Source organism: Diuraphis noxia, unplaced genomic scaffold (assembly GCF_037042655.1).
Source record: "Diuraphis noxia isolate RWA-SAM2 unplaced genomic scaffold, SU_Dnox_SAM2 contig0001, whole genome shotgun sequence".
Taxonomy (NCBI): domain Eukaryota; kingdom Metazoa; phylum Arthropoda; class Insecta; order Hemiptera; family Aphididae; genus Diuraphis; species Diuraphis noxia.
The window spans coordinates 76,320,972-76,337,051 of record NW_028301711.1 but is presented as its reverse complement, the minus strand read 5'-3'; the positions used below and the strand labels follow the sequence as shown (position 1 = coordinate 76,337,051).

The 16,080-nt window shown below is 30.5% G+C and overlaps 3 protein-coding genes across 4 annotated transcripts; 1 reads left to right on the top strand and 2 right to left on the bottom strand.

The window, feature by feature from the left end:
• Positions 1-913: 913 nt before the first annotated feature.
• On the bottom strand, positions 914-2,662 carry LOC149061733 (uncharacterized). Its single transcript, XM_089215092.1, has 2 exons — positions 1,174-2,662; positions 914-1,105 (listed from the first exon to the last, which is right to left on the bottom strand). The coding sequence occupies exons 1-2, from the start codon at positions 2,660-2,662 to the stop codon at positions 954-956; spliced, it is 1,641 nt and encodes a 546-aa protein (XP_089071218.1). The 3' UTR covers positions 914-953.
• A 4,128-nt stretch (positions 2,663-6,790) lies between these two features.
• Positions 6,791-9,515, bottom strand: LOC149061732 (uncharacterized). The gene is made up of 3 exons (XM_089215091.1): positions 9,440-9,515; positions 8,035-8,250; positions 6,791-7,956 (listed from the first exon to the last, which is right to left on the bottom strand). The coding sequence occupies exons 1-3, from the start codon at positions 9,513-9,515 to the stop codon at positions 6,938-6,940; spliced, it is 1,311 nt and encodes a 436-aa protein (XP_089071217.1). The 3' UTR covers positions 6,791-6,937.
• Positions 9,516-10,325: 810 nt separating this feature from the next.
• LOC149061731 (uncharacterized) lies at positions 10,326-15,844 on the top strand. Of its 2 annotated transcripts, none has more exons than XM_089215825.1 (9): positions 10,326-10,877; positions 11,006-11,098; positions 11,837-14,068; positions 14,129-14,239; positions 14,295-14,605; positions 14,667-14,799; positions 14,859-15,035; positions 15,131-15,235; positions 15,292-15,844. In XM_089215825.1, the coding sequence occupies exons 1-9, from the start codon at positions 10,718-10,720 to the stop codon at positions 15,771-15,773; spliced, it is 3,804 nt and encodes a 1,267-aa protein (XP_089071951.1). In that variant the 5' UTR covers positions 10,326-10,717; the 3' UTR covers positions 15,774-15,844. The 2 variants fall into 2 exon arrangements, with proteins under 2 accessions (XP_089071951.1, XP_089071952.1); XM_089215826.1 differs by having other exon boundaries at positions 10,327-10,877; positions 15,285-15,495.
• The last annotated feature ends 236 nt before the right edge of the window (positions 15,845-16,080 follow it).

Below are 16,080 nucleotides of genomic sequence, written 5' to 3'. Positions count from 1 at the left end.
GCTAAAAATTCCGCTAGTCACAATCTGAAAATTCCGCTAAAATTTCCGCCAGTTTCAAAGTGATAAATTCCGCTAGATTTTACTTAAATTCCACCAACTTTTATTTAAATATACTTTTTGTTATTACTTACTAGTTATTAGTTAATCTTATTTTTACAAAATTATTAATTGCATATTGTATTGAGTATTCAAAAAGCACAAAATAACTCGTTATTATTGAAAATTTTACATTTTTTGTACATACCGTGTCCATCTGTAATGTGTCTATATGTGCAATATATAATATTAATATTAATATGAAATTTAAAATGAGATTCTTCAAATTTTCAAACAAGTCTTATACAATGTACATATCTGAGTTCTGCTTTAGACTAGATATAAGTTATATCATATAACAAAATATAAAACATTGTAGAATATTAACATTTTAATTTTTAGTTGACATAACTTTAGGAAAGTCTTGTATTATAGTTGTATATCATTAACAAATAAATAATGTAAAATACAACAAATTTTGGTGTAATAAGAATATTAATAATATTTGAAAATTGAAACAAGTCTTATACTCTTTGACTGTTAGATAATATAAAAATAATAACATAATAAAATACATTAAATACTAAATAGGATCTCCTAGTACTACTTACTACAGAACAATGAACAAACAAATGAAAAACATTGTATACAGTAGGTATACTTACTTAAAATTAATAATAAAGATTGAAATAGTCTTAGTGTCTTACATAACCTTGACTAGGTAGTTAATAAATAATAATGTAAAATACAACAAATTTTGGTGTAATAAGAATATTAATAATATTTGAAACAAGTCTATACTCTTTGACTGTTAGATAATATAAAAATAATAACATGAAAAATATTTGAAAAATAACAAAAAATAATATAAGCTCTGTTAAATATATAAAATTAGTCCTCTTAATCAAATGAATAATTTAATATTCTGGTATAGATATAATAGGGTAATGATTTTCTGTTTCTTCCGGATCATCTGGATCATCCAATTCAAATACCATTTCTTCTGGTTCTGGTTCTATGTTTTGATGTACATGGCTAGAATTTAGTGGTTTATAAGCTTCTAACGTTCCTAAATAAATATATAAAAAACAATTAAGATTAGGCTAGAGAAGTATAATAGTTTTATATTTAATTTACCTATTTGCTCTAGAACATTTATTGGTATCACATAATTATGACAACATTTTTGTACACGGCGTAGTCCACTCCGTATGGTCAGTATTGCATTAGTCATGTCATGACACATTCTATTGCGATGACAATTTTTGACAATATTCAACTGACTGAAGGATCGCTCTACTTCACCATTAGATAATGGTAATACCAGTAAACATTTTGTTAGATTAATCAGTTCAAAAAATGGATTTTCACCACTAGAGTCTTTATATTGTCCAACTTCTTTCCAAAAATCTTTTGTACTATTTGTATTTGTCCATTCTATAAGATGTAGTTTATTCCACTGTATTTCTATTTTGCTTAAGTTAGAATGTGGTACATTCATGAGTTTCGCTAATGGAGTCAGTGATCCTTTTTGTGCACTTAAACAATTAGTCGGACTGATTAGAGAAATATTTTTAAGGGTTTCAATGTTGTCAGGTAATCTTTTTTTAAGTTGATCGACTAAAGAAATTACAAACGTCACACATATGCCTCTAATTTTCTTTTCATTTTCAACCGACATACAATTATTTGTCCTCAATTTTTTTATTTTTTCTTCAAAAGCTTGACCCAAGTATGGCCTTGGATGTAAATTGTCTTTTAAACTACTGTTTAAGATGTCTATATTACTCCCAGGTGTACTTACTAACCCGGCTAATGACTTTATAAGAAGTACTAGATCATTTAGCAGTTTAACTGGGTCTGCAGAGTTAGATTGAAACATCTTGTTAACATATTGAGCTTCGGCTAACACAGGCTTTAAAAATATAAGCAATGCTTCATTGTTAGTATCACAATACATATTGTACAAAGTCTTAGCTTTATAACATTTTTCGATTGAACCGGCTATTTGAAAATGCTGTTTGAGTTCTGACCATTGGTCCAGGATTCTTGATACTGCTACTTCTATTGAAAGCCATCTAGTTGTAGAAACTCTTACAATTTTTAAAGGGTCAATGCCATCATTTATTGTATGGTATAACTTATGGTAACTTAGTTGTCGCTGAGAAGATTTACAAAACCAGCTGTATGTTTCTGAAAACAAATATTCCAAATGATCAGGTAACACTTCTGATGCTGTAGCAGATACAGCTAACTGTATGGAATGGCAGACACAACGGACAAGTATTAGGTGTTTAACCTCTTTAGATAGTATAGCATAAACACCATTATGTTGTCCAACCATTACAGAGGCATTGTCACAACCAATTCCTCTGAGTTTTTGAATATCTAAATTATAAAGTTGAAGTGCCGACTTTAAACCTTGTATAATGCTTTCTGCATTTCCAGCTTCTAATACCTCAAGCGTTAAAAATGTCGAAACACTACATTGCTGACTTTTGGAAAAATATATAATACAAATACCCAACTTCTTAGAAACTGAAATATCAGTCGATTCATCCACCAACACACTATATGGACTATCACCAATATCAGTTTTTAATATATCTCGAAAGTGTGGATACATAATATTTTGAATAACTCCACTACATTTCGTTCGGTGCAACTTGATATTATCAGCATTATATAATTTTATTCATATCAGAGAGATGATCTACTGATCTTATTGCAGAGTGACATGCTACGTACAGGCTCATAGCTCCTTCTGCAACAGATGTCTGTAACCCACGGGGAGTTGAACGAAGGAACGGCAATTTGTGCTGGCGAACACTTGAAAACGGTTCCGAACATTTTAGATGTTTTTTACTAAGACTGTGGGCAATAAGATCAGAGTACTTTGCGTTGAATGACGATTTGCAATATTTACATCTTGCCATTGTGTTGTCTAATAAAACTTCTTCAATCCAATCTTTCAGTTTACTATCACTTGTCCACTCGTGCCTAAACTTTTGGGTATATTGAAGTTTATTTTTTTTACCCATTACAAATCAATATTAATACACTACTAGGTCTAGCGGATTTTCCGCTAAATTGGCAACACTGCACACGGTAAGTCGGTAATACGGTATCGGGTATAGTCGTCTTTCGTCAATCGTCATTCGTTACTCGTTAGTGTTAGTGTGTGTGTAGTGTGTACTTCGTAAATCGTAGATTCGTAGTCTCGTAGATCGCTCGTCGTACCTATTAAAAATATCAATTTATATATATTTATAATTTTATATATCAATTTGATTTTATCCTTGGACAGTCGAACCTCACAGTAGAAATATTATTGCACCAATACTACGCCATAATCCTTGATTTTGTATTTTTGTAATTTTCACTACAACGACGTAATTATTTTATACATGTGCGAATTCTGCAATACACCGCGCCACAATAAGTGTTTTCAGTGTTCGCATCATATTATATTTTATTCGTTATTTCGTTAATCGTTTATTGATTATTATACACTATTGGACAATTTGTACATAATATAGTATTGTCATTTTCCGATCACGCGTCATCATTCAGACATTTGTTTCATCGTTGACCGCGCGGAAATTCCCGTCACGGCCGGAGTACGCAACGCAAAACATGAACTCTTGAACATACTCTATGAACACGTGGAACCAATAATTAGCGTAGATATACTGCAATATTTATACAAGGTATGTTCTTAAACTTTACATATAATAACTAAAACATTATAATATTATATAACTATTAAATATAAATAATAACGGCGAGCGTTCACCTAGGTCCGCTTGCTCAGCCTGCACGGGTCATCGCGGGTGAAGCGATACTATATATATATATATATATATATATATATATATATATATATACTATACTATATCCGTAGGATCGTCGCTATATTATACAGTATACATATTATTTTAGATGTCTAGAAATGATTCGCCTATAAAATAGAAATTACAAATATATAAATTGTAATAGTATAATATTATTGTATATATATATATATATATTATTATATAGGTATAGTTGAAATTGTACACTATATTTTTATACAAATATAGTATATTTTGTAGTATAATTATTGTATATATTCAGATAACTACACAAAATGTCAAAACGGAAAACAAAAGATATAAGTTGTGTTAGTCAAAGAACATTTAGGCGTAGGATAGCTACTGACTTAAATGCAGCTCTACTAGACGATGATAATAGTTCAGATGAAGATCTGGCTACACATCTGCCGAATACTAGTCCTCATGAACCAGCTGTAATTCCTAATAGTCATCAAGACTATTTTCACGATAAATCCGTTACCAAATGTAGGAATACCACTAGCTTTACTGAAGATGTTGACTATAATTATAGTAACTTGGATGTAAGTCATAATTTAATATCTGATAATTTGCAAAATTCCACATCTACAGATTCATCTTTTCCAGAAAATTTTAACAATTACATAGCTATAGATAACTCCAAGGGTGAATCTGAATCTTTTGATGAGAAACTGAAAACTTGGGCAGTAAAATATAAAGTTAAATTAAATGCTTTAGATGGATTACTAATGATTCTTAGAGATGAAGAATGTGGTAAATTGCTTCCTAAAGACTCTAGAACATTATTAAAGACTCCTAGAACTTCGGTAATTAAAAGTGTAGAGCCCGGAAATTATTGCCATTTTGGCTTACGAGTTGGCTTAAGAGAAGCAATGCAAAAGGCAATTTTAACATTTTCTTCTTGTCATAATTCAAATATTGGCCTAAAAATATCAACTGATGGCTTGCCATTATCTGATAGTAGTAACAGTCAATTATGGCCAATTTTGGGCTGTTTAGCTGGGAGTTCATACATATTTGTAATAGATGTTTATCATGGTCTTACTAAACCAAACGATTCTAATATTTTTTTTCAAGATTTTGTGGATGAAATGATAGATATTGTTAACAATGGATTTTTATTTGATGACAAAATGTATAAAGTGTATATCCATAGCAATATTTGTGATGCTCCGGCTAAATCTTTTCTTCTCAAAATAAAGGGTCACACAAGTTATTTTAGTTGCACCAAATGTACTCAAGAAGGTGAGTTTTTAAATGGTCACATATGTTTTCCAGAAACTAAAAATAATATTTTAAGAACTGACGAGGCATTCATAAGATATGAGTATGAGGACTTTCACCAGGGACATTCAATTTTACTAAGTATTCCAAATTTTAAACAACCTATTACTCGAACATCTTTGGATTATATGCATTTAATATGCATGGGTGTTCTTAAGAAGATTATTAAATTGTGGTTAGAAGGCAAACCAGATTGCAGATTTGTACGTTTACCTCATTCTAAAATATTATTGTTGACTTAAAAATTATTATCAAAAAAACATCATATTACTAATGACTTTGCTCGAAAACCCCAAAATATTGAATTTATTAGTAAATGGAAAGCCACAGAATTGAGACAGTTCCTATTATATACCTGTCCAGTAATACTAAAAGATATTTTACATCCACAAGTTATGGATCATATTATGACTATCCATGTGGCAGTGCGAATTTTATGTAGTAAGAGTCTTTTGCAAAAATATTCTGATTATGCCCAAGAACTGTTACAACATTTTATTAATACATTTATAATCTTATATGGGAAGCAATATGTTTCTCATAATGTGCATGGATTGCTGCATATTGTAAATGACGCCAAATTATTAGGGACTTTGGATGAATTTAGCGCTTTTCCTTTTGAAAATAAGCTTAGATTATTGAACCGACAGTTGCGGAAATCTGATAAACCTCTTCAACAACTCCATAGGAGATACATTGAGGAATCCAATAATATTATAAACCCTGTTGGCCCCTTATTATTAGTAAATGAGTACACTAAAAAACATTCAGAAGGTCCAGTTATTGATACTTCTGATGTTGATAAACAATATAAAGAAGCTAAAATCAATAATATCTGTGTACATATTAGTAGCCCTAATAATTATTACATGTTAAACAATAAAACTATCATAGTTATCAGCAATATTGCATTTGATAAAGTTCTTAGGTGTATGACAGTTTTAGGGAAAAAATATTGCAAGTATACAAACATTTATAGAACACCATGTAATTCTTCGATGATTGATTGTTGGCTAGTTGGAGATTTAGAATCTAATCTCAAAATTTGGCCAATATTAGAAATAAAATGCAAATGTCTAGCTTTACCTATTAATGATCAGTTAGCCATGTTTCCAATTTTACATGGTGATAGTTCGCAGATGTAATTGTCTAATACTTGCATTATGTTTTATAATATATTATTGTAAATACTGTACTAAATTTAAGAATCCCGGAAAAGAAATCCCCGGTAAATAAAATCCCCAGAAAAAAAATCCCCAAAGCAACTATTTAGTATTTAAATTATAGTAATAAAAATAATAATATTATCTTTATATACCTATATTATTAATTAACATATATCATTAAAATACGCAACAAATATGTAGTAAAAATCATTAATATATGCAACAAATATGCATTTACAAAATTTATATTTAAAAATTCAAAGTTGTACTTAGTATGAAAAAAATATAAAATAATAAAATATAAATGTATAAATAAATACATAAATATTAATGAACAGAATTAATTAAACAGAAAAAAAATCCTCAAAGCAACTATTTAAAAAATTACATAATTATAATAATATACCTAATTAGTAATTACTAATTAGTATATTAGAGTATATTCGATAGTAAAAAAAGAAAATAATAATAATAATAAATATAATATTAGTTAGTTAATAGTTATTAATAATCAAAAAAAAGATATAAATAATTATAGTCAGATTCTATAGTAATCTAATAGTAAAATAAATATATATAATTACAGTCAGATACGGTTCAATCGGTTCGTTTTCTTATATTGTTCGACACAGCTGTCAAAAAGTCTCCAATGCTTAATTTATCTTCACTTTGTCTTATAACCAACTCTTTCAAGCGGATATTTATTGTTTGATTTTGTCCTCTTTTTGTACGTCTTGGTTCACCTAAAGCATCCAATGCTAACTGTGCTCGATCGGCGTCAATTTCGTTTTTAATTTTCCTAATAAGTTTCCATATTGTAGGATGTTTTTGACCAACTAGTTTGGAAAACTTATTATTCCATCCTTCAACGATGTTGTTAGTTCTGTGGCAGTCATTGAGGGTGGTTTTATTTACATTCCACACAGCTGGTGGGAACATTGGTGGCAGTTTTCGAAACCTCATGTTATTTTCGTCGTTTCCAATTCTTCGATACTTGCCATTTACATAATACGAATCAAAATAATCTAATAAATCCATAAGATTTTCAGGTAAACTATTTTTTAAATATTTCATTCCATCTTCTACGAGGTGCAATGGAAGGAATGCAAGTGCATCTATCATTCCACATTGTTTTCGAAACTCTTCATCCTTATGGTATTTTGTAGCAAAGCCCAATTCTTGTACTTTTCTGAACGTCGATTGACATAAGTGATAAAAGCAGCCTTTTATATCAATATGGACACCAATTACTTCTTTAGCTGCTTCAATAACTGCGCTTTCAAAATCGAGATGTAAACATTTGGGGTCAGGGTATAAATTTTGTTCAGCACATTCATCCATTATAATTTGAAACATTTCTACGTATGTATTTTTAGTTTTCCTTTGTAAAATACAGTAAGTTGAAGTTACAAATACACTATTTTTTTTTACCCGTATTACATATAACTGTAGGAAATACTTTAGAGACAGTCCGAAATTCCCGTCTAAATACCAAGTATCTGATTCTGAAAGCAGTTGCAAGTGTTCATCTGTTGCAAATATAATTATCCTTTCAGATGCCTCTGGACCATTATCCCTCAATAATAGTCTATTATTACCTATTAATGCCCATTCACCTATAATAAAATAGATATAATTTGCTAAGTATATGATTTTATTTCCTAATTAAGATAGTTTTAAAAAAAAATGTATACCATCAATAACAATTTCTTTGATATTTTGAGGTTCGTTCGGATCATGAACACTTCGATGATATCTAATACTACGTTTTAAATATTCTTCCTTGGGTAATTCAGCTAAAACATCGACATCCAGATTCCCGATTACCTCCGAAAACATTTGGCCGGGTGTATCATTTGAGGATAAAGCTTTATTTTTTATTTCTTGTTTAACTTTTATGGCAGCTATAGCTATAAATAATAAAAATAATCGCATTTTAAAATTTAAATTTTTATATACAATTATACAATTACATTTAAAACATTTTAATTTTTTAATAAATATGAAGTTTTGTTTATAAGTTAACTATATGAGCTTATAAAACTATATCATGTTTAGGAATTTACCATAATATTTTATAAGAAATGCACTATAAAATGCATTTAAATTATGTTTATTATAGTTTAAAAATTGAAAAAAAATCGTATATATTGTTTTAGATTTTCCAACAGTTTTCAAAAAAATCGAGAAAAACAAAAAAAAAATGACGGAAAAACGGGAAATTTTACGCAATACCAGTTTTCGACCAAATCGATTTTTTTATATGGTTGTAATTCAAAAACTAATCACTGTAAATACTTGAAATTTTCACCAAATGTTTATGTCAGTATTATATATATACAGTTAAATTTTCAAACAATTTTGACTTTTTTTTAGTTATTTATTGACCATAGAAATTTTCTGTGTTTATGAAAATTTTTTCCACACAGCACCTAATGTACAGCAGAGCGGTACCCACTTGCCCGCTTTTTTATTTTTATAGTATTGTTACTGTAGTATTTGTTACTTATTTAGTTCTGGACGTACTAATTGGTTACTAATTCAGTAATAGGTACTTATCGAAACCTATGATAAAACTGTTATCGACAATAATATATCTATTATTTATGATTCCTACCGTCGCCGTCGGCAGTTTGCAGAAAGTTAAATGTTAATCGCAACAATTTTCGTTCATTTTTATATGAATGAAATTGGAAAAAATGCTCTATAAACTAAGAAAATGCACTAAAATTGTCAAAAAATGGCCTAAAATGCATTTAAGGTTCATTTTGTTAATAAATGCAAAAACATGCAAAAAAAAGATTAGTTTAAAATAACCAGTAACGCACCCAAAACACATTTTATACTAACAAAGCAACGTTACCAGAAAAAAATATGCCTTTGCATCAAAATCCTAGCCCTATATAGTAATTAGTAATTAGTAATAATTACTAACATAATATTATATATTAGGTATATGTTAAATCTTACCATTTTTATCGGCAGAATGATTGTGTTCATGGATCTCCCTTGGATTACTATTTTGAAGCGATGTTTTTAAAATAGCTAAACATTTAAATAAACTATATTTTGCACACCTCCATCTTTTGAAAAACTTACAGTCCTTTTGGTGTACATAAGTATAACCATTTAAGCAAATTTTATCGTCCCCTTGATTGGATTTAACGATTTCCATTGTCGCACAGTCCCACAAATCAAAGTTACTGAATAGGAACTGAAGATGTACTAGCCGTAACCGTTATAATAACGTATAGATACTTAATATTACCTATAAATAATTATTTTATAACTTGTATTTTCCCAATTTCACATTTTCTTGCTCTATGCACATTGCCAGGGGTGGGCAACTAGCGGCCCGCGAACCTTTTTTATCTTTAAAATGCTTTCTTATTGCACACTAAATTTGTGGTACGAATGTAACGTGTAAATTGCAAGCCTCGATCTATCATTGTTCAGGCTCAACGTTTATCAGTCAGTGTCCACTGTCCAGTGAGTTAGTCAAGTTAGTAGTATGTTTTGGGGCATTCTGGAGCTCCTCCCCCTTAAATTTTACATGTAAAAGCATAGGCTCCTCTGTATAGGCAATTCGTAGTACATGCTCCTCCCAAGCTCCTCCGAAACCGACAATAATTAAGCAATATAGGCAACCCGCAACATACATAAATTCATCACACGCCGCCAGATCCTACACGTGACCAACACATATTTTTCCCCTTCCCACATTACTTCCCCTTTTATTTCCCCTTATGAAATTTTTTTTAAATATAATATTCTGGTATACTATTATATTGATCCTTTGTGGTATTTTACGTATGAAAATATACACGATACCATATAGGAGACATTAGTCCACAATGACACCACCGCCACCACCGCCGCCACCACCATTGTTCGTTCATGCCACACACACACACAAATTCGCACATAGTTACAAGTACACACATTCCATTCTATCCATACCACCCTTTCTCACGCCTTTACCTCATTAACCGTCTACACACCTATAGAGACATATCTGAGTATTGTCGATGATTACAAGACAAAAAGTAGTGCATTAAGTAAAACGAAGCCAGTCCGTGTATTACCGTCTATGTGTATTGTTGTGTTTTGTCGTCTGAGTTCTAAAGTGTTTTTAAGTGTATTCAAATATTTTACAAATATTATAAAAATTTAATTATTTATTTTTCTTAAGCAAGCGCCGTAGTTCATTTTTCCACCACTAGTTTGATATTAGCTCATGCGTCAATAATTCGCTTAGATAAAACTATTTCACACTGTTATTTAAAGTACAAGATATTTGTCTATAATTCATTACATATCTATTCGTTGAAGAGTCAAGTCGTGTATAGTATTCTTCATTCCTAATCATACCTAATCATGTTCTCGTGTAGTGTATGTGATAAAACATTTACATTGATTAAAAATCTACACAGACATACCAAGTTGCATGATGTACCTAATAAAATTTCGTGCAGTATATGCTCAGAAATATTCACACGGAGAGATAACCTCATCAGACATAGGAAAGAAAAACATCGTAAGTATTTAACAATTTAATATATTTGTAAACAAGACGACTAAGTGTATCTTAGTAAAACTTAGTTTCATTACACTATCTAAATATAATATTATTTTAAATTATTTAACTATTAATATCATTTCTAGGCTCAAGCATTGTAATTCAACAAGAACCAACCATAACCAAGCGAGAAATTCAAGATTTCTTTAAACCAGCTGAACATATTTACGATTATAATGGTAAATATATCATTCATATGTTTATTCACCTCCTATGATATAACAATAATATAAATATATATATATATAATAAAATAATATTATGAACATCTCTCATATATACATATTTACCTACTAGTACTATTATTTCATAGTGTACAATAGTACGTATATATCTAAAATAATCTGATAATATTTCAAATAAACATATTTAAAGTTATAATTAGTTATTACTATTATTACGAACGCCAGCATGTGTAGGTATTACTGCTATAACCGAGAGCTCTATATCATTTTTGTTTTTGCTTTTACATATATAATTTATTTTTTATTTTTTATTTTTTATTTGAATTAAGCCTCGGCAACTATGGCCATTGGCAACAATGGGTTTAACTCTAAAATATTTACATGGTATAAGTTACATATTATATACTATTTATAAGGTTGGACTTAGTAATAAAGGTTATTATTTGTCGTATATTGTCTGGGTGAAGGGCATCTGACAGGATGTTTGAGATGCCTGCATAATATATTTATATTACATATAGCTTCACAACTATCTCCTTTTATTAATATATATTTTTAAAAATCGTATTTTCTATAATATGTTAAACATATCACTAAAATTTTTTAAATTCCTAATGTTTCTTTATAAAATTTTACTGAAAAAAAAAAATTTATTTATAACCATTTTATCTTTACACACATATTTTCTATAATGTTTATCAATACAATAGTAAATTATTTATTTTATTTCAGTTCCTTCGGCTTCAAATCGCAATGATCTTAAGCGTGTACATGAGGAAAATTCGAACGAAGCAGTAAATGCTAAAAAAACACGCATGACTATCGTTAAAACCCCCGGTTTTGTTAAGACTGGTTCATCGCTCTCTAATAAAATCATTTGGTATTATAAGAAAAATACAGATAATTTGAACAACTTCAGCGCATTTTTAGTATCATCGAAAAAAGACTTAATTCAATTACTTAAATCATCGTCGACAAAACATCCAATTAAATTCAACCTGAAACTGGAAGCAACGTACAGCCGGCCAAACGTAGAGAATTCAGCTGAGAACCGTGCGTTTAAAACTTCAGCTAAAGAAATGTTTATGAATACGGATATTGAGTCAATAGTAGAACAAGCGTTCGCAAAATTATTGACCGAAGAAGATGTTTATACATCTAAAGGAAGTGGATTTACTTTGGAAGCCATAGACGGCTTGTTATTAGGTGTATATAAATATACACCTATGGGTGGCTCATCGTTCATTCCGTTACCAAATTACATTAAGAATAAAAAAGCTGTTATCAATCCACAAAACTCAGACCAACAGTGCTTCAAGTGGGCAATCTTATCAAGATACGTTTCGGGTAAGGCCAAAAATCAAGTGGCTGAAAATTATACATCGCTCGAGGACAAATATAATTTCGATGGTTTAACATTCCCGACACCCATCACAGAAATAAAAAAATTTGAGAAAAATAACATGAACACGTCTGTCAATGTATTTGGATTAAAAAAAGAAAAGAATAAAAAACATATTATTTTCCCACTTAAAGTTGCGGATGAAGAAAAAAAAGATCATTTCGATCTACTATTAATTACCAACGGTGATAAAAGCCACTACACATATATATCAAATTTCTCACGACTAATACGCTCACAGAAAACTGCTCATCATGATAGTATCATTTTTTGCAAACGGTGCTTCACATCATTTGACACTCGACCCCGGAAAAATACGCTATGCGGACAAGCAGCACTTGATCAGCATAAATTGATATGCGGATCGCATAAACCTATCCTACCTCAGATGCCTGAGCCCGGTTCAATGTTGGAGTTTAGTGCATGGAACAAAACACAACGCCACCCCATAGTTATATATGCTGACTTCGAGGCGCTTCTAGTTAAATGTAACGAGAAAAAAGGAAAAAATACAACTGTAATTCAAAATCACGAGCCTATGAGTTATGGTTTTTTCATAAAGGCAGATGATCACATACCGAAAGAACTGCTTGAAGAATTTGAAATACCAACATCGCCAGTTATATACCGCGGAAGTAATCAAAATAAAGAGGTAGCAAAACATTTTGTACAAAGTATTGTGGAAATAGCAGAAAAAATATACAAACTGCTCAAAACCAACACACCAATTATAATGACACCGGAACAGCGATGCATACATGAATTATGTAAAGCATGTAATTTATGTAAAAAGGAATTTTCCAAAGAAAACCATAAAGTAGCTGATCATTGCCATCTATCGGGAAAATTTAGACAAAGTTTATGTAATTCATGTAATCTCAAGCTTCAACAACCAAATTTTGTACCGGTTTTCTTTCACAATTTAACCAACTATGATGCACACTTTTTGGTAACTGAGCTTGGATATGATACAAACACAATTTCTGTAATACCAAACAGCGAGGAGAAATTTATTTCGTTTTCGAAATATATCAACAACTCCTTCACAATCCGCTTTATAGATACATTTAGATTTATGTCCTCCAGTTTATCAAATTTAGCCAACAATTTAATAACACCAGACTTGGAGAAGTTCAGAGAGACGAGAAAACATTTTCCAATCGAAGACATGCCACTCGTTACTCGTAAAGGTGTTTACCCTTATGAGTATACGGATGGCTGGAGCAAACTGAAGGAAACACATCTGCCGAAGAAAACAGATTTTTACAGTACATTAACAGAAGAACACATTAAGGATGAGGAATATAAATTTGCAAAGACTGTTTGGAACCATTTCAACTGTCATACGCTTGGAGAGTATTCAGATCTGTATCTTAAAATCGACATCATGCTGTTAGCTGATGTGTTCGAGAACTTCCGAGACCTTTGTTTGACAACTTATAGCCTGGACCCGGCGTTCTACTATACTTGTCCAGGCTTTTCTTTTGATGCGATGTTGAAACATACTTCAATGAAGCTCGAACTACTTCATGACTATGATATGTTGCTGATGATCGAAAAAGGTAATGATATAATATTTTATAATATAATGTTATTATTTAATAATATATGATTTATTTTAGGTATACGTGGTGGTCTCACGCAAGCAAGTATGAGATACGCCAAAGCGAACCACAAAAAGACTCCAGATTATGACCAGGCAAATCCAAAATCATGGTTGATATACCAAGACTGTAAGTTTTTTGTAATTTTAATTTATTCAGTTAAATATATTTTTCTTAATTTAAGGCAATAACTTATATGGATGGGCCATGTCACAATACATGCCATACGGTGGGTTCAAATGGGTTGAACCAACACTCGACAAACTGAACAATTTGACTGATACTTCACCCATAGGAAGGATATACGAGGTGGATATATCCTATCCGCGAGAATTACATGATAAACACAACGACTTGCCTTTTCTACCACAGAACGGTATACCTACTGGTTCAAAAGTGAAAAAACTAATGGCAACATTAGAGTCCAAGAAAAATTATATTGTTCACTACCGTAATCTACAGCAAGCTATTAAAAACGGCCTTAAAGTAGATAAAGTAAGCGTTATTTTACAACAATTCTGCGATGAAGATATTTTTAACATTATAATATTTAAAGGTACATAGAGTCATTGAGTTTAATCAGTCGGAATGGTTGGCTGATTACATCAACCTGAACACTGAGTTACGCAAGAAGGCCACAAATGATTTCGAGAAAGATTTTTTTAAATTAATGAACAATGCAGTATTTGGTATGTTATTATAAATGATCATTTTTCATTTTTCATAACATTTTCTTATGATTTTCCAGGCAAGACGATGGAAAATGTACGCCAACGTATAAAAATTAAGTTAGTATCCAGTGAAAAGTGTTTGCAGAAACTTATAAATAAGTCAACGTTTAAGCACTGTACAACTTATAACGAGAATCTAGCAGCTGTATCGCTAGAGAATAAGGAAATTAAATTTGATAAGCCAATATATATAGGTAACTATTACACACACACACACACACACACACACCACAAATATTATATTTTAATGTTATTAATTCCAAATTAATTGATTATTTGTTTATTATAGGTTTTGCGGTACTTGAAATAAGTAAAACTCTTATGTATGAGTATCATTACGATGTCATGCAAAAACATTATGGTAAAAAAATAGAACTCATGTATACAGATACAGGTAAATATTTTAAAACCAACTTTATTTTCTTATACTGACTAACATTAAGTTTTTAGATTCACTGGTGTACCATATTATTACGGACGACTTTTACCAGGACTTGGCAAATAACGTCAATTTGCTAGAACGGATGGACACAGCAAATCTCCCGAAAGACCATCCGTGTTACATTGCCGAGAGGAAAAAGATCCCAGGTTTGTTTTCCGACGAGACGGATGGACTCGTTATGACAGAGTTTTGTGCGTTACGGGCAAAATCATACGCATATATTCTACAAGGCAAGGAGAAGATCAAAGCCAAGGGAATCCGTGGGCACGTGGTCAAGAATTACATGACATTCGATGACCATAAGAAGTGCCTGTTTGATGACAGTGATTTAGACGTTTACCATCAAAATGTCTCCATACGTTCATTCAAACACCAGCTCAAGACCATTAAATCCAACAAATTAACTTATAATAACTATGATGATAAGAGGATTATACTCGAAGACAATATACATACCTACGCTCATGGGCATTATAAATTTGTTTGTTAATTGTATTCATAAAAAATATGTATATATGCAGTTTATTTTATAGTAATAAAAGTCTTATATCTTATTTCAAATCTTGTTATTATTTATATTTCCTTTATAGATTCATTTGTTTACATTTGAATCAACTTACATTGCAAAGATACATAATAGGGTAGAAATTTGAGAGTATGTCACAATGATATTTAATATACATATCATTAAATGTATACGTGTTTGATAAAATAATTAATAATAAAAATGAAACATGCCGAGTTTTTTTTTTCTTAGTACTAGTCGTTAATATAATTACTAATAATCACATACATAT

What these genes read in the sequence shown, in the direction of transcription:
- LOC149061733 (XM_089215092.1), bottom strand. Translation starts at nt 2,662, where the DNA reads ATGTATCCACACTTTCGAGATATATTAAAAACTGATATTGGTGATAGT. An exon ending in AAATGTTCTAGAGCAAATAG is followed by an intron (nt 1,106 to 1,173) that starts GTAAATTAAATA and finishes ATATTTATTTAG; the next exon opens with GAACGTTAGAAGCTTATAAA.
- LOC149061732 (XM_089215091.1), bottom strand. Translation starts at nt 9,515, where the DNA reads ATGGAAATCGTTAAATCCAATCAAGGGGACGATAAAATTTGCTTAAAT. An exon ending in TTATGTACACCAAAAGGACT is followed by an intron (nt 8,251 to 9,439) that starts GTAAGTTTTTCA and finishes TATTATTTATAG; the next exon opens with CTATAGCTGCCATAAAAGTT. An exon ending in CAAAGAAATTGTTATTGATG is followed by an intron (nt 7,957 to 8,034) that starts GTATACATTTTT and finishes ATTTTATTATAG; the next exon opens with GTGAATGGGCATTAATAGGT.
- LOC149061731 (XM_089215825.1), top strand. Translation starts at nt 10,718, where the DNA reads ATGTTCTCGTGTAGTGTATGTGATAAAACATTTACATTGATTAAAAAT. An exon ending in ACATATTTACGATTATAATG is followed by an intron (nt 11,099 to 11,836) that starts GTAAATATATCA and finishes ATTTTATTTCAG; the next exon opens with TTCCTTCGGCTTCAAATCGC. An exon ending in TGATAAGCCAATATATATAG is followed by an intron (nt 15,036 to 15,130) that starts GTAACTATTACA and finishes TGTTTATTATAG; the next exon opens with GTTTTGCGGTACTTGAAATA.